The following is a 26,557-nucleotide window of genomic DNA, read 5'->3' as shown; positions in this document are numbered from 1 at the left end:
GAGTAGGGTGGGGAGAATGATGACAGATGTGTTGAAAAATCAATACAAGATAACTGGAGGTGGAAAGATACACTAATAACTGAGGGATCAGTAAAGGTTTTTATTTAGGAGATGGTATCTGGGCTAAGTGCCTTCTTCCAGAGTTATTTGGAGGACAAATTTTAATACACTGTAGAAATGCTAACAATTTTTCATCACTACCACCACCACCATCACCATGATCATTAATATCAACACCATCATCATCATCATCATCATTACCACTACCACCACCTCACCACCATCACCAGTACCACCATCCCCTATTGTCACCACCTTAGAATTCTAAGAGGAGGAAGAGAACAGAGAGAACATTCTAGGAATGAGGAACAGCAATTTGTGTGAAGGCACAGACTAGACAAGGAATAAGTAAGCAGATCAATTTTATGGGAATGTAGTATTTAGGGAAATGAGTATGCAATAAGTCTGAAAAGACTGGTTGGAGTGATAAGTTTGTATTATTTATTAGAGGCTTTCCACTTTCAAATCTTATTTTTTTATATCTCTTTTTGTTTTGTTTTTTGCAAAGCAATGGAGTTAAGTGACTTGGCCAAGGCCATACAGCTAGGTCATTATTAAGAGTCTGAGGCAGGATTTGAGCTCAGGTCTTCCTGACTGCAGGGCTAGTGTTCTATCCACTGCACCACCTAGCTGTCCTGATTTTTTATATCTTTTTAAAAAAAACTATTGAAGACTTTTGCAGGAAAGTAACATTAGGGATCCAGAGAACAGCAAAATATATTGGATGGGGGCTCTACTTGGAATTAGGAAGATTTAGACTCAAATGCTTTGATACTTCTTAATTGTATGATCCTGTAGAAGTAATTTATCTTCTCTATACCTTAATCGCTTCATCTTTAAGATGAAGGGTGGAACTCACCTTTTAAAGAGTCTTTCATCTCTAAAAATATATGATCTTATTATATGGTCAGCTGGAATAGAGGAAAAATTGGAAAGGAGCTGAGGGAGCAGGAGTTGGGAACTGAATTAGCAGTCCAGGTGATATCACTACAGAGCAGGAATAGCATTAAGTAGAAAGAAGGGGGAAGTCAGATGTATCTAAAGTGATGTAAAAACCTAGAAAAACAGTCCCAAGACCTGCATATGCCCCCACAACGGTTAAGCTACAAATATAAATCAAAGGAAATTTAATTTCACTGCAACTGAGATCTAGCTAGTGTAGCAAATATTGGAACTCTCAGTACAGCCATTCCAACTGACTCCACATACCAATGAACACATACCGAATCATACCAATGAACAATGTTTCCAAATAGCATCACTAATACTTTATAACTAAGCTCTACTGAAGCCTTGTTTGGGTTTTACAGTCTCCATTTCAAACATTGTTTCTATGAAAGTAAATGCCTCCTTTAATATTGTTTCATTCAATAGCCTACTTTATCATAGAACCATGAAGAGATAGGACAGTATAACACAGAACTGGAGCCAGATCAAGCTTCTAATCCTAACTCGGCTACTCCATGGGACTCCAAGCAAGTCATCATATCACTTTGGGCTCGAGCTATTAAAGGAGGAATTTGAATCAGCTGATCTCGATTGTCCCTTTTACCAATAAATCAACAAATATTGTTAAACACCAGTCACTGTGCTAAGGAGCCTAGGATACAAGTACAGAGAACAAAATGATTCCCACTCACAATGAGTATTCTAGCACTGGATCCCTTAACATTAACAATGATGTCAAGACAGGTATGATTTTCAATATTTAAAGCATAGGTAGCAATTTCATTAATGCTGTGGTTTTACTGAAATTAAAAGAAAATGAAATGTCTCAATCTTCAGTGACATTATCACAACAGACTTTCATATGAGCTCATGCACTCTATTCTCAGAGAGATTAAGCTATATGGGTGATCCCCAGCTTGCACTGGGTGGGACTCCAGGACTCAGGTGTTTTTACTTTATACAACAGGCAACAAGTAAGTTACATCACCTCTGCTACCCAAGAAACTCTAATTTCCTCAGGTCTGTGCCTGAGGTAGCCTTCTGCTGTCATAAAGGTATACCACATGGCATTTCTCATATGTCCAGTATCAGACCTGGTGTCTACCAGTCGCATTCTATTTTCTTATATCTCATAGTCCTTCTAACAGACCTATAAAAATTGTTCTCTTGTTCTATCCCTCACTTAACCACTTAAAAAGACCTCAAAACAACCCATTTGCTCCTCTAGGTTTGATCTTTATATTCTGCCTAGCTTGATATACATGTGTGTGTATACATATATATAATACATATATATACACATAAATAAATGTATATACATACTTGTTGTATTGGTATTTCTGTCCATCAATGTAGCTCAAATCCATTTTAAACCTTTGTTAATTGTCTTCTTGGGCTTATTATCACACAGTGGAAATTTAATAAATATCTTGATATATATTGAGTTTTAGAATTTTATGCTATATTTATGATATATACCATTTTAAGGACAAATTAAAACAATATTATAAGAGGATGATCCACTGAGCCCAAAAATGATTACAGCAATATTTATTTCTAATGTTCAAATGACAGAAACATTGTCCATTGGGATGATGTTTGTTATGTGGAGTTTGCAAGAAGCTAGAATGGGTTTCTTGGGAATTCATGAAATGTGGTTCAGGAACCTAATTTAGCAAACCAACTTGGTGAAGGGGCCCTCTCTGAACCACATTAGTCCTCAAATGAGACATTATTGTGTCCTCATCAGAGGATTCCAAATTAATGATGTACAAGTCTGAAGTATTTCTCATCCTTGGAGGTCTTCAGGAATCACTCTTACATTGAGGACTCCTTCAGATATGGTTTAGATTTGATAATTTCTGAGATCCTTTCTAACTCTCAGAATCTGTGACCTTACATAGAACAGAATGGTATAAGCATTTATTAAACAAACACTATTTGCCTGGTACTAAGTTCTTTTCTTTTTCTTTTTCTTTTTCTTTTTGTTTTTTTACAGAGCAATGGGGTTAAATGACTTGCCCAAGGCCATAGAGCTAAGCGATTATTAAGTGTCTGAGACAGAATTTGAACTCAGGTCTTTCTGTTTCCAAGGGTGCCATCCAGCTGCTCCTAGGCTAGGTTCTTTTCAAAGATTATCTCATTTGATCCTTACAACTCTGTAAAGTAGGTGTTATCATTCCCATTGTGCAAAAAAGGAAACTGAGAAAGAGAGGTTAAACAATTTATCTAGAGTCACACAGCTAGTAAAATGACTGAGATTGTATTTGACAGGCTCAGTACTATATCTCCTGTGCCACCTAGATGCCAAGACTCTTATCACAGCAGATCTTTCAAAAATTCATTCATTGTGAAGCCAAGATTAGGTAACTGATTTCTAGATTCTTTATTCTGCATGGTATAGACATTAATGGATCATGATCTTAATAACCTTTCATCCACCAGTGCTGCCCAGTTGGTTAAAGATGTTGGTAAAGATGTTCGGTTTATTTGATTTTTTTTTATTGTTCTTGGTTTCGATTCCAGTTCAATTCTTGGGCTGTCTGTATGTTATCCCTCCCTCTCAGTGTATAACTAGATATCATTTCCTTTCCATCCATAATCTAGAGGTTAACTTTTATGCAACTTTTTTGTAAATTATATCATCCCTGGAAAGATGATGCAGATTATGCTCTCTACTCATTTCTTTGCTGCCATTTGGATAACCTGTAATTTTGAATTTCAAATACTATAAGTTTTCCATGATTCCCAGAATCCCCAAAGATAAAAAATTGAGAGGGTTGCTATAGGAAAAGCTGAAGGCGCTGCAGCCAGTACAACTCAGCCTACTTGGAGATCTTAAGTCTTTTCTTTCCCAAGATTAGTATCTCCATACTAAGTCACCCTATTCACATATCCCATGATCTGAAGGAACTTCATTTTCCTCTGGAGACTTTCTGTTTATAGCAGCTTTAGAAGGGGGTTCTATGGACTAAACCCAATACTCTAGATACAGTCCACCCACTATAGATCTATCACCTCTCTACCCTTGGACACTATACTTTGCATTTCTTTTTGTGACTATTGGCCCAATGCTGGCACATACTGAGATTTAAGTCCATTAAAACCCCCAGATCTTTTTCAAATGGACTAACAATACTTTGCCCACTTTATACTTGCAAAATTGATTTTTAAAAAAGCATAGGACTTAAAATTTATCCCTATTAAATTTCATCCTCTTAGATTCTCTCAACTAGGGTGTCAGCTAATCTTCCCAGCTTTGTATAAAATACTATTTTGATAAGCATATCATCTGTGCCTATACACAGGTTATGAATAATAACAGCTGACCTTGATAAAAATGTTAAACACCACAGGCATTGTCAAGCACAGATCCCTGGGGGGACTTTGTTATAGACTTCATTCCCAGCTCACAGATATCACAGAAATAGAGATTGAGATGCAGAAAGGACTTTAGAGGTTACTGAATCCAACTTCCTCATTTTCAGATGAGAAAACTAAGTGTCTGACATATAGGTAGTAAATATCTACAGTAGATACACCAAGGCTGGGGATCTATTTCCTACAACATGATGACTCTACTATCATTTTTTGGAAAGCAAACTGTATCATTAATGGATATTCTTTGGGTCTGTCAAGTCAACCAATTCTATGTCTACAGAAGAGTACTATTATCATCATCTACTTTTTCCCCTCCTGTGTGACTTGCTAGACCAAACTCTTTGGAATGCTTATTGATCTCAGAGAGGATGTCCTTAAACTTTTAGCAATCAAGATAATATCATCTGCAAACAGAGGCACAATGACAACTTCACCATCAGGAGGTAGCAAAACATTCAAGGGAGAATACTAGACTTAGACTTAGGACAAAAGAAGGCTTAGCTCCCATCTCCTATATCATGTGGGCCAAAAGCAAGTCACCTAACCACTGGGAGCCTGTTTTCTCAATTATAAAATGGGGATGATAATAATATTTATAGTCCCTACCTCACAGAGTTGTTATGTAAGCAATGTATGTCAAGTGTTTGAAAAACTTTAAAGCTTCAAATCAATGCCAATTACTTTAGTTATATTATCTGCGAGGGAATGTGTGTTCCATTTGGACTCTGGGCTGGTCAACCTCCAGGACAGTGACAGATGCCTTGACTGAGCAAATGTCTGTCTTCATGATTTATGCCTTCTTTGAAATTAATAATAGTAAATATTCAGATAGCAGTTAAAAGTCTGCCAAGTGCTTTCATTTTATTTCATCTGAACCCTCACAACAAATCTGAGAGGGAGGTACTACTATGATACTTAGTTTACTGATGAGGAAACTTAGAGAGGTTGAGTGACTAGCCTAGTAAGTTTCTGAGGTATGATCTGAATTGAAGTCCTCTTGATACCAAGGCCAATATGCAATGCATGATGCCATTTAGTAACCTTGATATTCAAAAGTTGGAGTCATCTCTTTTGTTATATCTTTCAAAGAATATGTGATTTTTAACATATTTGTAACATAGCTGGCACAGTAGATAGAACTGCTTGGTCTGGATCTGGAGTCATGAAAATTTGAATTCAAATTTGGCCTCCAACATGTGCTAGCTAAGTGACCCTGGGCAAATCACTTAATTTCTGTTTGTCTCAGTTTCCTGTAAAATGGGGATGTTGATTATAATAACCATAAGATAATATTAGAAATTGCTTAGAACAGTGTCTAGCACATAATAAGACTATAAAATGTTAAGTAACCCATATCACCATTTTATATATATATATGTATATATATATATATATACAAGCATGTGATTTATATATATGTATATATAATATATTCTGTATTATATATTTCCAAACAGCTACATTATATACAGATATACACAACTTGTTGGAGAAAAATCTTTTAAGAACCAAATACTTTTTCTACCAAAGAACTACTTGGTTCTTTTTCTTTGTTTCTTTTGCAAGGTAATGGAATTAAGTGACTTGTCTAAGGGCAAGCAGCTAGGTAATTGGAAAGTGTCTGAGGTAGGATTTGAACTATTTGATTCTTAAAGATTTTTCTCCAACAAATTGTGTATATTGTGAACAGCTTTCAGGTACTGTTATGACTGTAAAGATGTATTCTTCTAGAGAATGTGAAAGCCTGCCTCTCCATTTTTCATATTCTTATTAAAAATACTCTCAATATATGGATAGAACATTCTCATGATTTTTTGCAGATGAGAAAGAAGCCAAGGATGAATAGTTACTTTTATAGTATAACTTGTGGTTCTTTGAGGTTAAATAATTTGCACATGGTGTCAAAGGTAAATTGAGGTCTTTTTTACTCCAGTGCTCACCTTCCATTCTTTGTCTCTCTCTTTTAAACAGTTATTTCATTTTCAGTTTGTTAAATAGGATATTTATGCTCATTCCATTAAAAAATTAAGGATACTATCATAGCCTCCTATTTATCATAGCTTAGAAGGCAGCAGATTCAGATAAAAAACAGGTCCTTTTGAGGGCCTTTGAGGCTCTCAAGTAAGTCACACTCTCAGCGGCTCAGACAACTCTAAACCTAGATAAGGTGTGGATCTGCTTTGGTAAAGGAATTTCTTATTTACTTGAAGGGAGAGAAAGAGGAAAGGGAGATCCAATTTGCATTATTTCAACATATAGCCCCCTTTCTAGGAAAGTGATGTTCAATAAATTAGAAGACTGCTGATGTTTTGATCAGAATTTTAGATATAATACTAGCAATAGCTTACATGTATGCATAACATTTGATGGCCTTCATGCTAGCATCTCAACTGATTATCAAAACAATCTCCTGACAAAGGCCAGACAAGTATTATTCCATTTTAGAAATGGGAAAACTTGGGTGACTAGTGGATAGAGCACCAGCCCTGGAATCAGGAGGACCTGAGTTCAAATTCGGTCTCAGGTACTTAATAATTACCTAGCTGTGTGGCCTTGGGCAAGCCACTTAACCCCATTGCCTTGCAAAAACCCCTAATAATAATAATAATAATAATAATAATAATAATAATAATAATAATAATAATAAATAATAATAGAAATGGGAAAACTGGGATTAAGGGTCTCATCCAAGTTCACAATGCAGTTATTAAAGAACTAGAACCCAGGTGCTCAGACTTCCAGGAAGTGTTAACTTTTCATGCCATCTGCTGTCTCCCAACCTTGGGTAAAGAAGCCTTAATTTTACATATTAGAAAAATGGGATGTTTAAAGCCTCAGCTGTTGTGCTAACAATTGTTGCAAAGAATTAAAGTATTAAAAAAAACAACCTTTTTTACAATACTTAAAAAAGTGAAGTGTCTGGTCACCGGGTAAGATGAAGAACTCATGACCTCTTTGGGCCTCGGTTTCCCCAGCTATAAATAAGGGGTTTGGATGTGATTATCACTGAGATCTCTTTTAGCTGTAAAGTCTATAATTCTAAGTGAGCAAACATGAATCTTGACCCTACACTTCAAAATTTTATGGATGTGTCATAACTTGCTGCAGGCTATAAACCTTTGGTGGATGGAAGAATCCAGAAACTATAAAAATTAGAATTCAGATATATGGGAAACTCCATTTAAAGTAACATAAAAATCAAGTCAAACTATTTCAATGCTCTGCATCTCCATTCAGCACTAATTCTAATGTTTAAAATTTCATTCAAAAAGAAATTTCAGTATATCTCTTAAAAAAAAGTATAGCAAATGGAAAAGAATGCTGAATGTGGAGTCCGGATATCTCAATGGAATTCTGGCTCTGACATTTAAAAGCTGTGTAACTTTGGTTAAGTCATTTGACTTATCTAAAACTCAGTTTTCTCATCTGTAAAAAAAAGGGGGGGAGAACAATGATTTCTCTAAGGCTCAGTTTTCTCCCTCTTTTAATTTTTTTTTTTCCTTGGTGAGGCACTGGGGTTAAGTAACTTGAGTGAGGCCACACTGCTAGTAAGTATCAAGTGTTTCAGACTGGATTTGAACTCAGATCCTCCTGACTCCAAGACTGGTCCTCTATCCACTGCACCACCCAGCTGCCCCAAGGTTCAGTTTTTTTTAATCTGTAAAAAAGGGAGAGAATAATTTTGTTCTGAGCAGCAGAAGGGCAATAGGGAAAAGAACCTCTGCCTTGGAGACCCAAAGATCATAGAACCAGAGATTTGGAGTTGGAAGGTCCTTGAAGTCTCTCAGAATCCATTTTGCAGATGAAGAAGATGAGATTAAAAACTGACTTGTCCAAAAGATGTGTGAACAACCACTAGTCGGTGACTGAGGCAGGATCTGAACCCAGTACCCTACCCATTCTATAATGTTGACACATGGCATGCATTCCAAGCCCCTGCCTCTGACAAATCCTAGGACCCTGGCCAAGTCACCTAAGCTCTCAATAGCCCCCAAGGTGATGCTGCAAAAGGGTTTTGTAAATCTTCCAAGTACACATCGCCATGCTGCCTACTGAGACTGCTGGCTGAAGAAACTTTAGCTGCCAGGGCCGGTTGGCACCATCTTTGTACCAGAGAGCAACGAGAGGCAGGATCACCGGGAGAGTGCTCAGTGAGGGCGATGAGATCTGGGGGAAATCATCTTCCACAGCGGATCTGCGGAGCCCCCCCCCCCCCCAGGTTAAAAGCGGACGCAGAGCCTTGGACTTGCTGCTGCTCTCGGCATTCCTGGCAGCCTCTGGGACTTGGGCCACTTTAGTTTAAAGTAACTTTGAAAACGGACAACGCCCCGGAAAAGAGCGCGCTTGGGAATCCTCGCCTCCTCCGACCCAGTGACGCCGGGGGGCAACTTGGAGGTGGCGGGGTGCCCGCGGCGGAGCCGCAGGCTTCTCCGGCTGGGGTGGCCGCGAGAGGCTGCAGGGGAGGCTGGAGAGACAAGGGGCGGCTGGGTCAGTTGCCAGGGCTTCTAGGACAGCGGCAGGGGCAGTAGATGGGGTGGTTGGGGCAGCTGCAGGGGCTGCTGGGGCAGCAGCAGGGGCAGCAGTGTGGCAGTGCCAGGGGCAGCAGCAGGGGCAGTAGTAGGAGCTGCTGGGGCGGCAGTAGAGTAGTACCAGGGGTTGCTAGGGCGGCTAGGGCAGCAATGGGGCAGCAGCAGGAGCGGCAGTGGGGCAGTACCAGGGGCAGCAGGGGCGGCAGTAGGGTAGTACCAGGGGCGGCTGGGGCAGCAATGGGGCAGTACCAGGGGCAGCAGGGGCGGCAATGGGGCAGCAGCAGGGGCGGCAGTAGGGTAGTACCAGAGGCTGCTGGGGCAGCGGCAGGGGCAGCAGTGTGTCAGTGCCAGGGGCGGCCGGGGCGGCAGTAGGGCAGTGCCAGAGGCTGCTGGGGCAGCGGCAGGGGCAGCAGTTTGGCAGTGCCAGGGGCAGCAGGGGCGGCAGTAGGGCAGTACCAGGGGCGGCCGGGGCAGTGCCAGGGGCGGCAGCGGGGGCAGTGCCAGGGGCGGCAGCGGGGGCGGCCGGGGCAGTGCCAGGGGCGGCGCCCCCGCAGCATCCCGCGCGGCGGGGCCGGTCTCCCCTCCCCCCGCCTACCTGAGCCGGAGGTTGCCCATGAACTCGGACATGCTGACGGAGTCCATGAGCACGAAGTCCGCCTTGCCGAACTCGAGGCTCTCCTGCTCCGCCATGGCGCGGCGGCACAGGTGGGGGCGCGGCGGCCGAGGAGGGGGCGCGGGCGGGCGGAGGGTCCCCAAGAAAGCCCCGCGCCCCAGCTTCCGCTGCTGCCGCGGCCGCCGGCGCTGGGGGAGACGGGAGCCGGGCCGGAGACAGCGGCGGCTGGTCCCGCCCCTCCCCGCCCGCCGCGCCCCGCCCCGCCCCGCCGCGCCCCTCCCCCGCCCGCCCCTCCCCCCGCGGCGCCGCTCCACACCTGGGCCGCGCGCACGCGGACGCGCCCCCGGGCCGGGGGTGGGCGCGCGCCCTGGGCCGGCCCCGCGCGCGCGCGCCCACCCACTCGCGCTCGGGGCCGGCGGCGCCCCCTGCGGGCCGCTCCCGCTCCGGCCTCGGGTGGGGGCGGGGCGCCTCCGCCCCACCGGGAATGCCGGGAGGGCCGCGAGGGGCCGCCGAGACCCCTTTGTCCGCCCCGGGAGGCCGGGCCCGGGATCCACGCGGCCCGCGGAGGCGGGGGTGCCGGGCCGCGCTGGCCGACTGCAGGGGCCGCCCTGACGGGCACGAGCTGCGCCGGACCGAGGGGCCCACGAGGCCCACCCGCGCACTGGCCCTGGGTGGAGGCCGGGCTCTGCCTCCCTTCGCCCTCCAGGGCCACGCGCGTCCCGGGGCCGCCACGGCCGCCTTCGGCCTGGCGCCGTTTGTCCTTCCTTCTGGGACAGGGCCACGGCGGCGGCCGCGGGGAGCCCGGGAGCGGGATCTGGGGGTGCCGAGGCCCCGGCCCGCTGCCTCCCCCGGAGCCCTCCGGTCGGTGCCAGATGGGAATCCGTGCCCGAGGCCGATTCAGACTCCTGCCTTCCTGACCCCAAGGCCAGTCTCTACCCACGGTGCCCCCTAGGGCAGACCCAGGCATCCTGCCTTATTCGCGACCGCTGGGCCCAGAGGATCCTGGAGGAATAAGTGAGGCTGGGGACTCTCACTCAAATCCAATTCATGCGCTGCTCATGGCATCACCTCCCTGATGCCACGGTCTCTTCCAAGAACGAAGTACAAGGGGGCGGCTAGGTGGCACAGTGGATAAAGCACCGGCCCCGGAGTCAGGAGGACCCGAGTTCAAATGTGGCCTCGGACACTTCATAATGACCTAGCTGTGTGGCCTTGGGCAAGCCACTGAACCCCATTGCCTAGCAAAAACCTAAAAAAAAAGAACGAAGTACAAGCATCATCATCATCATCATCATCATCATCAAGTACTCTAGAAATCACTCAAGGATCTTCCTTGGGAGGAGTTCCCTCTATCAATGAAATTCCAGGTTCGCTTCCCCATCCCCCAGGCAAAAACTGTTTTTTTGGTTTGCCTTGTTGCCCTTGTCCCCAGGTGACAAATTCCAGAAGCAGCAGCATCACTTGAGACAATTAGCTCATACTCCTAGGCTTTTAAGGACTGAAAAGTTTCATCTGCAACAATCCCATTTTACAGAGAAAATTCAGAGGTGTGAGTGAGCCAGGGGTTACATAGTAAAGGACTCCTCCAACTCCAAATACTCCTTCCAGCCAAATTTTGCCCTTTTAAAGTCCCACCATGGATTATCTGTATTTGCTCCAGCCCATATTGATCTCTCTTCTTAGCAACTTTCATTTTCACTTTTGTCTAAATTGTGCATCTAATAATAATACTAATAATAATACTGCTAATAATAATACTATCTGACCTTTGTGTCTCATCTCCTTCAAAGGTGGTGGGGGGGAGAAGTATCTTTTAGATTCTAAGTTCCTTTAGGTCGAGAACTCAAAAGCTCAACTATTTAGAGCTTTTGGAGCTTAAAATTTTTACTTTTTAAATGTCATCGGTTCCAACCCTTTCATTTTACAGATAAGGAAACTAAGGCACAGAGACTGAGTGATTTTAAGTCTCACAAGTTTCTAAGGGTCAGATCTGTGATTCAAGCCCAAGTCCTTGGTCTTTTCCATTGAATTCCAATGACTCTCAACCCCTAGTATATTTCCATATGTCCCCTTAGCCACAGTGCCTTAAATAAAGGTGGGTACATAAGCACCGAATACCTCCCTAAATCATCAATAAATAGAATCGAATGGATTGTATTAGATCACATAAGTTCTTGACATGAAGGACCTTGGTCCAGCCCCCTCACTTTACAGAAGAAACTGAAGTGATGCAGTAACTTGCCTAAGGTCACACAATTATTACCAGAGGTAGAATTTGAACCCAGATATTCTGTGTTCCCAAATTTCAATAGTAAATTGTCTATTTAGAGTTCAACATAGCTTTATTTTTTTTCCTCCTAGAAATAATATTGTCTGAGATAGAAGATAGAGTACTGGACCTGGAGTCGGGAAGATCTGACCCTAACTAGCTGTGTGACCTTGAACAAGTCACTTAACCATTTGCTTCAATTTCATCTGCTACAGGAACTTGGAAGGAAATCACAAGCCACCCCTATATCTTTGCCAAAAAATTCCCAGATGGGTGGACATGACTTAACAGCAAATTGTATAATCCTGGATTTAGAATCAGGAGAACTAGGGGCAAATCCTATCTCAGAGAATTTACTATATGATCATAAGCAGATCATGGGAGACTCAGAGTCTCAGTATCTGCACTATAAAATGAGGAATAATAATATTTTTACTACCTATTTTTTAGGCTTGTAAAGTGAATTTAGGAAAAGTAGTCCACAAATCTGAATCTGCCCTTGCTCTCGCTAATGAGAACAGATCACAAATCCTGTGTCTATGGCTTTTGTCTATAGATATGAAACCAAAGGGAGGTCCCAAATAGACTTTTGTAGGTTGGCTTATAAAGTCAGCCTCTAAGGTAAGTTTACTTTAAACCACTTCATAAATGTTTCACTACCTGTGTGACTTTGGACAAGTCAATCTCTCTAAACTGAAGGAATCAGACTAGATGGTGTTTCAAGTATCTTCAGTATTTAGAATCATACTCTTTTGCTATTGATCCTTATCTCTCTCTACCTGTTGAAATCTATCTCTTCTTTCATTGTCCAGGCCTATGACATATTGGTGAGAGCACTGGAAATCTTGCTCCTGACACTCCCTAACTTATGTGATCATGGGCAAGTTATTTAATGTCTCTCATTTATTTAAAAAAAAAAGGGGGAGGGGGGAAGGTTGCATTACAGAATTCTTAAGATCATTTCCAGATCCAAATTGAGGCTATCATCCTAAGTTCTTAGATGATCTCTTCTTCCAATTTTTACAATTTTCTATGTCTCCTACCTCTACAACATTATAATTTGTATCATATTAACTGATATACATGTCTTAGACAATCCATAGTATACAGGCATATCTCATTTTATAGTGCTTTGCTTTATTGTATTTCAAACAGTTTGTGATTTTTTTGAGCAAACTGAAAGTTTGCCTTCAAGCAACTCTATAGTTACCATTTCCCCCATAGTATGTGTTCATATAGTGGCTCTGTGTTACATTTTGATAATTCTCGTAATATTTCAAACCTATCTGTTATGGTGATCTGTGATCAGTGATCTTTGATATAAGTATTGTGATTTTTTTTTGTTTTTGTCTTTTTTTTTTAGTTTTTGCAAGGCAATAGGGTCAAGTGGCTTGCCCAAGGCCACACAGCTAGGTAATTACTAAGTGTCTGAGGCTGGATTTGAACTCAGTTACTCCTGACTCCAGGGCTGGTGCTCTATCTAGCTGCCCCTTGTATTGTGATTTTTTTGAGGCACCATGAACCTCTCCCATATAAAATATCAATATTAATTGATAAATGTATGTATTCTGACTGCTCCATTGACTGACCATTCCTCCATCTGTTTTCCTCTTTTGAAATAAGGCCTCTCAAGTGTTCAAATAAAAAGAAGAATCAATTGAAGTGGCAAATTTTGCTGTTTCATTTAAGAAACTGCCCCTTTCAGCCCCACTTTCAGAAACCAGCACCCTGATAAGTCAGCAATCATCAATATCAAGACAAGAACCTCCACTGGCAAAAAGATTATGACTTGCTGAGGGTTCAGATGATAGTTAACATTTTCTTTTGGCTATAATGTATTTTTAATTATGGTTTGTAAATTGTTTTGTTTATTGAACACTTTAATAGACCACAGTATAGTGTAAGTATAACTTTTATATGAACTTGGAAACCAAAACATTCATTCATATGATTCTCTTTATTGCAATATTCTCTTTATTGTGGGAATATGGAATTAAAACCATGAGATCTCTGAGGTATGCCAGCATTGTAAGGTCCTTGATGGAAGCACAGAATATGTCCTTAATAAAATGTTGGTTGCACTGAAATTACATTGAAGAGTCAAGAAAAAAAAATATATATATATACATAATGACTGCATCATTAATAGCAAGAACAACTACAGAGAAAATTAAAATTGAATGTGCAAAATTATAAAGAGCAAATAGCAGGGAACAACTTGGTGACACAGTGAATAGAGCACCGGCCCTGGAGTCAGGAGGACCTGAGTGCAAATCCAGCCTCAAAAACAGTAAACAACAACAACAACAAAAAGAACAAACATGGTATGAAAAAAGAAATATAGGAAGATACTTCCATTGTACCCTTAACAGAGGTTGAAGGGACCACATTTGTTGACCATATCTTCAGACTTTTTCAATGTATTGATTTTTCCCTTTATTTTATTTTAAAAAGGTTAGGGCAGCTAGGTGGGGAAGTGTAGAGAGCACCAACCCTGGAGTCAGGAGCATCTGAATTCAAATTCCATCTCAGACACTTATATTTACTAGAGATGTAACCTTAGTCAAGTCACTTAACCCCATTGCCTTGCCAAAAAAACCCCAAAATGTTTATTATTTGGAATGATTCTCTGAGGGAGGGAGGAAAGGGATTCTGGTGGAAAAATAGTGAATTTAAAAAATCTCAGGAAAGATTTGAATTTAGGTCTTCCCACTCCAAGTTCAACCCTCCATGGGAGGTTCCCCAATGTAAAGAATAAATGCATACCTCTCTTATTTGTCCTTAAGAATAGGAGCTTACAATATTTGGAGCTGGAAGGGATTTCAGGTTCCCATTCATCAAACCAAGGAGTCCTTAATTTTTCATGTGTCATGGATTCTTTGGGCAGTCTGGTGAAGCCTAAAGATCCCTTCTTAGGCAAATGTTTTTCAGTGTGTAAAGTGAAATATATAAGGTTACAAAGGAAACAAATTATATAGAAAATAAAATTAACAAAATATTTTTTAAAACCCCCAAGTTCAGCAATCTTACATTAGAAACCCCTGATTTAGTCTAACCCTTTCACTTTATAGCCAGGAATACTGAGGGCTACAACAGCATTGTCTAAGGGTTAGCCTAACTAGGATTTGAATTACAAATTTTGTTAGAATGTAAGTATCTTAAGGGACTTGTCTTTGTATTCCCAAACACTTGATTTTTTAATTTATTTTTTCAAATCATTCCCTTCTCATATCATCTTTTTTTTTTAGGAGGTGGGAGAGAAAAAGAGCAGGAGCATCCATCCCCAGAGTAATGTGAAGGTCAAGTACAAATGACTGAGTACAAAGGAAGGGAATGGTGTCCACTGAGGACTTGCCCAAGATCACATAGCTAAATTATTATTACATGTCTGAGACCACATTTGAGCTCAGGTCCTCCTGACTCTAGGGCCAGTGTTCTATCCATTGTGCCACTTAACTGCCCCCCCCACCTCTTTTTAAGTTATTCCTTTTTAATCAAGTCATTTGAAGAGATCAATGAGGTCCAGCAGCTGATTGGTCAATAAATATTCTATGCGGTAGACACTGTGCTAAGTGCTAGGGATACAAAGAAATACGGCAACAATATCAAGAAAAAGAAAACAGTCCCTGCTCTCAGGTTCATAGTCTAAAGGGGGAATCGGGGTGGGGGAGCAAAAATTGAATATACCAGATGTACAAAGAGGAAGGTAATCTCAGAGGGAAAATTAGAACTCAGGGTGGAGGCATAAAAAAGACCCTTGTGAGATACTTAAGGTAGGATTTGAGCTGAGACTTGAAGTCAGGAGGTAGCAGTGAGGAGAGAGGACATTCTGAGCATGGAGTTCAAACCATAAAAAGACAAGGAGTCAAGAAATGTATTCTTGTGTTGGAGGAACAAGACAGTTAAAATCATTGGATCCTGTAGTATCAGTAGGAGATGAAGTCTAAGAAGACTGAAAAGGTAGAAAAGAGTGGGTTGAGAAGGGCTTTAAATACCAAAGCAGGGATGGTATTTTTGATCCTTGAGGTAATAGGGAGCCATTGGAGTTTATTAAGTTTATATGTCATCTTTATATACCTGTTCTTTATGACAATCACTACAGCAGCTGAGGAGAATTTGGATTGAGGAGAGATTTAGGGCTATTTTTTTTTTTTTTTGGTAATCAGGGTTAAGTGACTTGTTCAGGATCACACTGTTTGAAGTCAAATTTAAACTCAGGTCTTCCTGACTTCAGGACCAGGAGTTCTGTCTACTGTGTCACCTAGCTGCCCCAGGGGGGGTATTTCTTTTTTTTTAAGAAAGATTTTATTTATTTTGAGTTTTACAATTCCCCCCCATTCTTGTTTCCCTCCCCCGACTCCCCACAGAAGGCAATCTGTTAGTCTTTACATTGTTTCCATGGTTTACATTGATCTAAGCTGAATGTGATGAGAGAGAAATCATATCCTTAAGGAAGAAAAATAAAGTATGAAATAGTAAAATTACATAATAAGATAACGGTTTTTTCCTAATTCTAGTCTTTGGTCTTTGTTCAAAATCCATAATTCTTTCTCTGGATACAGATGGTATTCTCTATTGCAGATATCCCAAAATTGTCCCTGGTTGTTGCACTGATGAAATGAGCAAGTCCATCAATATTGATCATCGCCCCCATGTTGCTGTTAGGGTGTACAGTGTTTCTCTGGTTCTGTTCATCTTGCTCAGCATCAGTTTATGCAGATCCCTCCAGGTTTCCCGGAATTCCCATCCCCCAGGAGGGAATTTCAATAATACTCCCCATCCAGTTTCCCTAGCTTCCTTCAAGTCCCAGCTAAACTCCCACCTTCTACAGCAGAGGTGGGAAATCTTTTTTTCTGCCAGTTTGGATATTTATAACATCATTTGCAAAATTATCAACTTAAAACTTAGCCTGCTCTATTTAGTCAAATATTTAATCAATCCCCCCCCCCCCCCAATAAAGCTCCTGGATTTATTGAATTTCAAGTCCAGACTAAAGGATTTCCAGGAGCTTATTTGGGGCTAGATGTTCCCTGCCTCTGTTCAACAGGAAACCTTTCCCGATCCCTCTTAATTCTAGTGGCTTCCCTCTCCCTATCATTCGTGATTTCTCCTATAAATAGCTTGTACATACATAGTTATTTGCATATTGTCTTTCCTCTCTTCCTTGCCCCACCCCCAGGTCTGTGAGCTTCTTGGAAGCTGGGTATGCTATGCTCATTCCTTTTCTTTGGAAACAGTAGGCCCTAGAACATAATAGGCCCTTAATAAAAACTGACTGAATGATACAGATAAGAGGAATGAACCAGGGCAGAGGCTGAAAAACATACATTTTTTTCACATGGCTCATTTTCTATTTCAATTTTGAGGACCCACAGGATTGTCCACAGGAGAGATGTTTCATTGATGGCTGATTTGGCCAATGGATTTTTTTTCCTTCCTTTAAAGCTCCTTTCCAGACAACAATTGCTACATAAAATAAACACTTTATTATCCACAAGTGGATTAGTTATGGTAGAAGTTTAATAGCAGTTTAGCTTCCCTTTCTCTACATCCACCCCTTTCTGTCAGTTGGTGCGTAGTTGAGGAAGAGAAACTCATTTCAATATTATCTAAGCAAAGCCCCTAAGTGGCAAGGCAATCCCTGGCTGTGAAATCAGCACATAATGTATTCAAAGACTAATGTAAATGATTTGGATACTGTCTGCTGCTCTGAGATTATACCAGACACTCCCTCTGTTTGTAATTTCAGAGAACTGAGAACTGATTCTGGGCAACGTTTACTTTTCCCCAACCTCCACACATATGAGAGATGTCTGAAAGGAAAGGTCTCTTGGCCAATGAAGCTGTTAACAGGCACTGTGGAATCAGAGGCTCAGGAAAGGTTTCTTCAGCAGACAGACAAGATCCAACAGTCAGTCAACAAGCCTCTTTGAAGTGTTTACAATATTTGGGGATACAAAGAAAGAAAAAGATCATTTCTGCTTTAAAGAACTAATAAAATTAATTTCAATAAAGAACTAAGGAACTCCTCTCATGTGGGAGACATTATTATTATTATTATTTTTAAAACATATTGTGAAGAGCTTCAAATGTCAAGCAGGATTTTATTTTTGATCCTGGAGATAATAGGGAGCTATTGGAGTTTATTGAGGAAGGGGGTGACCTGGTCAGATCTATACTTTAGGAAAATAAATTTGCCTGCTGGATTGGATAGGAAGAAGTTTAAGGCAGTGAGGCAAGGAGAACAACCTGGCTACCTGGGGTCAGAGCGAGCAATGAATCAAGAATAGATAGTAAGCACTTACTAAGAGGCCCTGTGGTAGTTCCTGAGGATAAAATGTTTTTTTTTTCAAAGAAGGATAAAATGTTTTTTTTTTCCAAAGAAGGATAACATGTTTTTAATGTTTTTCCCCCCCAAAAGAAGACCACAATATCAAGACGGTGATATCACGGCAAGCACATGAATTGGATATGAATGTGTGTGTGTGTGGGGGGGGAGTGTGCTAAATTACTGACCTCACTTTCTCCTCCAGAGCCTTATGAGTCCAATGGCCAGATATGAATCAGAAGAGTGGAGATGGCCCTGGTTGTAAGGTAATCAGGATTAAGTGACTTGTCCAAGGTCACATAGCTAGTAAGAGTCAACTATCTGAGGACAGATTTGAACTCCTATCCTCTTGATTCCAAGGCCATTGCTCTATCCACCTTGCCACCTAGCTGCCCCCTGAGAGTAAAAAAGATGAAAGAAGCCAATTTCTTTCCCAAAGAAGCCAATTTCACTTTTGAACAATTGGAATTATTAAGAAGACTTAGCTGGAAGGTGACTTTTTTTTTTTTACTAACTGGTCCTATTTCTGTCCTATGGGTCCAAATGTAATGAAGGTGATACAGGGAATTACAAAAATATGATGCAGGGAGTTATGAATATAGGAGGTTTGTATGGGTCCAAATGTAATGAAGGTGATACAGGGAATTACAAAAATATGATGCAGGGAGTTATGAATATAGGAGGTTTGTAACTGGAAACAGATTTTGTAATTGGAAACTCAAATTTCAATGAATCTAGGAGACTTTTAGTGGTGAATTAATTGGATGTTTGATGAAATACAGATCGGATGTTATACTATTCAAATGCCTTTGGCAGAAAAAAAGGTTCCCCACCCCTGTTTTCAGCAAACATACATTTGGCATTTGAACAATGTGACCAGTCCACTGAAGTTGTATTCTCAGCAGTAGAGTTTGAATGTTTTGCAATTCAGTTTGAGAACGAATTTCAGTGTCTGCTACCTCATCCTGTCAAGTGATCTTCAGAATTTTCTTAAGACAATTCAAATGGAAGTGATTCAGTTTCCTGGCGTGGTGCTGGTAGATTGTCCAGATTTTACAGGCATACAAAAATGGCTTTGTAGATCTTCAGTTTGGTAGGGTGCCCAATATCTCTTCTCCCATACTTTCCTTCAGGCTCCTAAACACTGAGCTGGCTCTGGCAATGCATATCTCTTCATCTACGTGTACATCTGTGAAGTATACTTCCAAGGTAAGTGTACTAATTCATAGCTTTCAAAATCTCTCTATTTGCTGTAACTAAAGTAAATAATAATGTAGGACTGATCATGCAGAACCTCTGTTTTCTTAATTGTTAGGCCAAAATTAGCACACGCAAGAGAGAGTCGATCTATACTTTGTTGCATCTGGGCTTCAGAGTCTGCCTTGTTGCACAATTATCTGTGAACAAAAGGTCACACACCAGTTCTCCCTTCACTGTAATCTTGACTTGTATCCTTTTTCTTTTTTAAAATTTACTTATTTTCATCCACTTGCACTTGCATATTTTCGAGTTACAAAATTTCCCTCTACCCTCCCTTGCCACCCCACTCCCCTCAGTCAGGTTAGTATTATACATACATATTTTGATAAACATGTTTACAGATTAGTATTAATTATTTTTGGTATGAGGAATTAGGATTAAGGGAAAGAGATACATAAAAGATAATTTTTATAAAGTGTTTATCAGATTCTGGAGGAGTGTGTGTGTGTGTGTGTGTGTGTGTGTGTGTGTGTGTGTTTTGTTTTGTTTTTCTTCCCTTAGATGGGGACAACATAGTCCATAGCCGATCTAATACAGTTGTTCTAGTTCTCTGAACTGCTGAGAGGAGCAGCTTTCATCAAGTTTATTCATCTTACAATGTTGTTGTTGATGTGTACATCGTTTTTTTAGTTCTACTCCCTTTGCTCAGCATCAGATCCCTTAAGTCATTCCATGCTTTTCTAGAGTCTGACCATTTATGGACTTGTAGCCTTTTCGAGTTGAAGAATTTACCATTCTGTGGTAGCTGACCTTGATGACATGTTCATCCTTATTATTCTCAGTGAGAACATCACTAAAAACGTCATGCTAAAGAGTACAGGGAGCAAGCACATAGTCCTGCTTTATTGGTGATTGGGAAAGTTCAAGAGCATTATCCATTATCCAGAACCTATGCAAGCATACCATCTTGAAATAAGCATACAATACTGATGAAATTCTTTGCACAACCAAATTTTGCCTTGATCTTCCATAAGCCCTTACAATGGACAATACCAAAGGCCTTGGCCAGATCAATGACCACTGTGCACAGACCTCTATTCTGCTCCTGACTTTTCTTGGAGTTGCTAATCAGCAAATACCATATTGACCCTTCCTCTGCCCATTCTGAAGCTTCACTAGCTCTCAGGCAAATTACCATCTTCCCCATGAAGGATCATTTAATATTAAGGATTCTGGCAAGAATTTTCAAGGAAATGACCAAGAGAGGTATTATCCAGTTTTGTAATCTCACTTATCACCCTTCACTCAAATGAAAATTGATTCAATCAAAGTCTTTGCATGCTACACCCAAGTCTGCAGACTCCTTCCTATCATTCAATCTGAGAATTATTCTTATTTCCCAAGAGGAAGTAATGGGAGGGGCTGAAATGTATATCAATCAGGATCTTACTCCCAGGCCAATCAGAAGGAAGATATAGCTAACTTAAAAAGATCTGTCAGCTCTCACTCATGATTTTTGTTTAATTGAGTGAGGCCATTTATGCAATTTATTGGTTACTGCTAGCCTAATAAATTGATCATGCTCAGACCACTGTTACTCAATTTCCTTTAATTTTCAAAGGTAATATCATGAAGTTATTGTCTTATTGAATACTACCTATATTCTTATATTTTCATTAAGGAAAATTTCAGTGAACATGTATTCTATTCTTACAAAAACTGTCTAGAAATGAGTAAAAAGGAATATCAATTATTAGTTGATGATGTCCATCTTTTTTTTTTGTAAATGTAATAGCTGTTCACAATTCTTTTACCAGATTCATAATTCAATCCTAGGGATGCAGGGAAATGATGTAGAGAATTGTGAATTAGCAGAAACATCTTTCAAATGTATGGAGGTACCTGCTCTTGAGATTCTGCCTCACTTGGACACTTGTTTGTATCGGATCCTCCATTCCCACCTTGATTTAATTTTATCCTGGACACTGGAAGAAAGGAAATAATGCATTAAAATTGGACATCAGGTACCTTGAGACAGGAAAGACCAACACAGAGATTGCCATTGGAAGTTACCTGGCTCCGAGGTGTAAGATCACACCCCAAGCACCACCCTCAGTCCAGCCTACAATGGAGGGGCACTTAACAGGAAGCGCTGCCCCTTTGAGTCTCTTGTTTCTTCCACTTCCCATCCAGAAGGATGGGCTTTCCTCTGTCTCTTCCTTAAACCATTTGGAGCTCTATGGGTTTTACCCTGTGGCCTAGTTAACCCAAGCCTCATGGCTGTCTGCCCTTTTTTCTTTCTTCCTCTCTTCCTTTCCAAACTTCAGCTGAGGTCTGCCAGCTGACCTGTCAGTTTGATCAGCAACTCACGTGGTCTTCTCTTTAAACTCTTAACTCTTCTATCACTTTCTTGGTGTTGTAACTTTTTAATAAATCTTTATTTTCTCTCCATACCTGCATTCCTAGGTCTGAATCGTGATTCCTCACAGGCAGTAATTGAACTCAAATTGGCAACATTAGTCTCTCTTCTGAATTCCTGCCCCTCTGCCACTTGGCTTTATCAAACTCAACATGTCCAAAACAAAACTCATTATCTATTCTTACAACTTCTTCCTTCTTCCAAATTTCCCTATTATTGTTAACATTACTGTTCTCTCAGTCAGCAGGGTTGTCAATCTCAGTTGTCTCTACTCACTGTCACCCATTCCATAAATTCAATCCAATGCCAGATCTTATCATTTCTGTCTTCATAATATTTCTTATATTCATCTATTTCTCTTTATTTACTGTCACCCCCTCAGTTTATACTCTCATTGCCTCTTGCCTGTATTATTGCAATAATTCTCTAACTGGTTCTCCAATCTTCAGTCTCTTGGATTTCTGATCCATATTGCATTCAGTTGTGCAAGTGAATTTTTTTTTCTAGAGAGTTCTGACTATATCAATTCCTTTACTCAATAAACTCTAGTTGCCCCCTTGTTAAGTGACTCCAAGTGTCACTTATAAAATCTGCTGTCATTTAAAACTTTTCATAGCCTGGTCCCTTTTCTTAACTTTTCCAGTTTCTTGAAATTGACTCCTCTCCACATAGTCTATAAACCAGAGACACTGACTTTTTTTGCCGGTTTTTAAATGCAAGATTCCACCTCCCAACTCTACTTTTTATGAGTTGACTGCTCATGCCTGATTGCTGTCCCTCTCATCTCTGACTCTTAATTTTCCTAAATTTTCTTAAGTCTGAACTCAAATTTCATCTTCTATGGTAGGTCTCTCCCTAGTGCCTTCCATCTGAGATTGCCTTCAATTTATAACTAAGGTGTGTATAGTGTGTTCACAAAAGACTAGCACCTCTGGTGTGAGGGCTTGCTTAGCCCTTAGAACCTTTTCAGTTCTGCTCATTTACTTGGATGTCTACCTGGCACTCACCTCTTACCTGTGGCTACACTCTGGTAAACTGTCTCAACAGAAGAGCTAAACCAGGTTGAGGGTAACATCACTATATCAGAGGGTAATTGCTGATGAGTTAGAGGGATGTCTATCCAAAGCATGTGGAGACTTTTCTGGCAGATAGGGTAGATGAGAACCATTTGTCCCAAGTTGTCATGAAGGTGACTGAAGCAGACCCTGGGGGTCACTTAGAGCTTGGTCAGACATCAAAGATGCCAAGGTCATCTACGGGCCATCACCAGTCCTATTGATTTTTGTCTTGCCACTGGACTTAGATGACTGGGAGAGAGTGAAGCTCTGCCTCACCTAAATCCATTTTATAAGGAAGTCAAGACCATCTTGCCATGTCATTGGTCTTCCTTGAAAATGAAGCATAAACAACATTGTATATGTATGTATTTGTATGTTTTCTCCTCCACAGGAATGTAAATTCCTTGAGAAATGTGATTATTTTGGTTTTCCTTATATCCTCAGTGATCAATACCGTGCTTGCTACAAACCAAACACTTCATAAATGCTTATTGACTTAATTTTCCATTTCTTTTCAAATTGTTCACTCTTAGATAACTCCCTGAATCAATCCCCAAATGCTATTAAAATTATGTTCATTTTAAAAGAGTATTTCTTTTATATGCACTTAGGTTCAGATTCTAGTAAAAATTCTTTAATGTCATTGAGCCTTCATGCCACAGTACTTCAGATATAATTTCAAGAATTCTAAAATTCCTTCTGAGATGTGACTGAGCCAAGGTAGTGGATTAGAGGCAGTCACCCAGATGAATTCACCCAGTATTATTTTCTAAGTAACTTTAAAAATAATGTATCTAATCAAATTTTGGAGCATCAGAACCAACAAATGATCTGGAGGACTTAAGAAAATTTAAGAAGCCTGTAGGAAAACTCTGACACTGGTTGGTGTCAGGAAGACACTGGTTGGTGTCAGGAAGACACTGGTCTTTCAAAGAAGACCAAAACAACATCAAAAGTCAAGTTAGTGTCTGACTATGACTGATCAGACCAATATGAACTCAGAATGCTCTACTACGGGTTGGAGTACAAATAGTCCAACTGGTCTGGGTATTCTAAACTTACACATTTCACATTTTCCTTTGAGTTGCTTCAATTCAGCCCTGCTTATAGAGTATAGCACTCTCTCTGATGAGGGCGGTCCTGTGTCTCCTATGTTGCAGAATCAGTTCCAAAGTTCTTAAGAGAGACCTTCAGGGTGTCCCTATATTGCTTCTTCTGACCCCACTGTGAGTGCTTGCCCTTTTTAAGTTCTCCATAAAATAGTCTTTTTGGCAAGCATATATTTGGCATTTGAATAACATGGGCAGTCCATTGTAGTTTTGCTTTCTATATTGATTGATGATAGTCTGTTAAGAATATTGGGGAAGTGTTCAACCCATCTCTTTAGCATCATGTCCCTATCACTATTTAATGTGGTTTCATTGGCACTGGGGATTGAGAATCACCTTATGTCTTTGGCCCATAAATAGCCTTCAGGACATCATAAAAGCACTTTGGATAATTTCTATTAGCATAAAACTGAATTTCGTCTGCCTTCTAATTGAGTTAGAAATCCTGCATCTCTTTAAGTTAAATGCTACCTTCTTAGAAATGGATGAACTATTCTGTTGCTAAACCCCGTGGAGTTCTGGTTTTTCATTTAGCAACTTCAGTATTTCCCCTTCATTTTCATCAAACTGTCTTGAGGTTTGTGAGTGTTCTATCCCAAATGAGCAGATGCAGTGCTATATACAATATCTCTAAAAGCTGTCATTTCTTTTCTGCTCTACTGTTGCCAATTATGTCTTAGCTTAACTTTACTTCCAGGTTAGTAACAAAGTGTTTCTACTCAGAGAAATACTCGAATCTTTTGGCACTAATTCTTCTGGTATTGATTTTGCCTTGACGCTGCTGCTTTAGTCGAATGTGAATATTTAGCTTGGAGAAGATGAGTCTGTGATCAGTCCAGCACTCTGTACTATTCATTGCCTTTGTTACTCTCCAATCCTGTCTGTCTCTTCTCCTGACAATCACATAATCTATTAGATGCTGTAAGGATGCATCCAGGAAGCTTTATTGTATTTAGTTAATGAGAAGACAGTGTTTGAGATGAGGTCATGAGAGGCACACGTCTTTAAGTAGTAAGTTGCTGCTGTTTCCAACTCCATTTCTCCCAAGGACTCCCTGCAATATCTGGTAGTCTGAACCTACTCTAGCATTAAAATCATGTGAATTGGATTTGAGTGAGGGGATGCTGTGCTAAGTCACCAGTTTCCATGGATAGGAGGCAATTAGGGTTAAGTAAATTGTGGGGGGAAAACCCTCGAATCCAGAGCCATATCCAGTTGTCTTGATTCATATTTGACCACTCCAGAGGAGGAGGAGGAGAAGGAAAAAGTGAGGCTGGTGACTTAGCACAGCACTCCCTCACTCAAATCCAATTCATATGCTTGTCATGGCATCACCTCCCTGATGTCATGGTCTTCTTTAAGAACAAAGGATAAAATCAGCAGCATTAAAACCACTCAGAATTATAAACTTGCCATTGATGTTAAGGGTCTCCAGGTCTTCAGAAATTTTTCTTTGACTTCATCAGATTTAGTTGTAGTGGGAACACAGACACTGATGATGGTGATGTGGCATTTTCCTGCAAGTAGCAATCTCATTGTCATGAGCCTGTCATTTACTCCTTTTGGTGGACATACAAGCTTGTTGACTAGATTAGATTTGTTTGTAAAACATACCCCAAGGGTTGAGGGAGGAAGACAATTCAGAACTCAAAATTTAGAAGAAAAAGAATGTTAAAATAAGTAAATAATAATTTGAAATGTTCTAAACAATCCTGAAAAATGAAATGGATGAGTATTTTCCAGATTGATAGAGAAGGAAAAATAATACTTAAATAACTGTATCTTAGAAAAGTGAATTGAACAAGCCATCAATGAACTCCCTAAGAAAAAATCCCTAGCACTAGGTGGATTCACAAGTGTATTCTATCAAACGTTATGGATCAATTAATTTCAATATTAGATAAACTATTTGAAAAAAATAAGTAAAGGAATCCTACCAAATACTTTTTGTGACTCAAATACGGATTTGATAAAGAAACCAGGAAGAGTAAAAACAGAAAAAAAAACCCTATAGATCGATTTCTTTAATAGAGATGTAAAATTTTTAAATAAAATACTAGCAAGGAGATTTCAGCAAAATGTCCCAAAGAGCATACACTATAACCAGGTGGCATTTATACCAGGAATTCAAAACTGGTTCAATATTAGGAAAACTATTAGTATAATTGATAACAATGAAAATCGTATGATATATCAATAAGTGCAGAAAAAACTTTTGCAGAATGCAACACCATTCCTATTAAAAAACACTAGAAAGCTTAGGAATCAATTGAGCCTTTCTTAAAATGATAAGTAGTATCAAAGTAAAACCAAGAGCTAGCATTATGTATAATGGAGATAAACTTGAAACCCTCATAAAAAGATCTGGAGTGAAGCAAGGGGTCTCCCAAGCATGTTATCACTATTATTCCATCTTGTACTTGAAATTATAGCTATATCAATATGAAGAAAAATAAATCAAAGGAATAAAAATAGGTAAGAAAGGAAAAAAAAGTATCCCTCTTTGTAGATGATATGATGGTATATTTAGAGAACCCTAGAAAATCAACTAAAAAAAATAGTAAAGTATTCAGTAAAGTTGCAGGGTATAAAATAAATCCACATAAATCACCAGTACTTCCAAATACTGCCAAAAAAAATCAG

At 40.3% G+C, this 26,557-nt stretch overlaps 1 protein-coding gene across 2 annotated transcripts in view; it reads right to left on the bottom strand.

Moving 5' to 3' along the window:
* The window catches only part of MYO1D (myosin ID), a 410,616-nt gene extending 400,889 nt beyond the window's left edge, over positions 1–9,727 (bottom strand). For both annotated transcript variants that reach the window (XM_074188955.1, XM_074188954.1), the window contains exon 1: positions 9,514–9,727. In XM_074188955.1, the coding sequence (XP_074045056.1) occupies positions 9,514–9,608 (95 nt within the window). In that variant the 5' untranslated portion in view covers positions 9,609–9,727. The remainder of the gene's footprint in view (positions 1–9,513) is intronic.
* Positions 9,728–26,557: the final 16,830 nt, after the last annotated feature.

This window comes from Macrotis lagotis, chromosome 5 (assembly GCF_037893015.1).
Source record: "Macrotis lagotis isolate mMagLag1 chromosome 5, bilby.v1.9.chrom.fasta, whole genome shotgun sequence".
Taxonomy (NCBI): Eukaryota; Metazoa; Chordata; class Mammalia; order Peramelemorphia; family Peramelidae; genus Macrotis; species Macrotis lagotis.
Note: the sequence above shows the minus strand (reverse complement) of the source record. Positions and strands in the feature narration are given on the sequence as shown.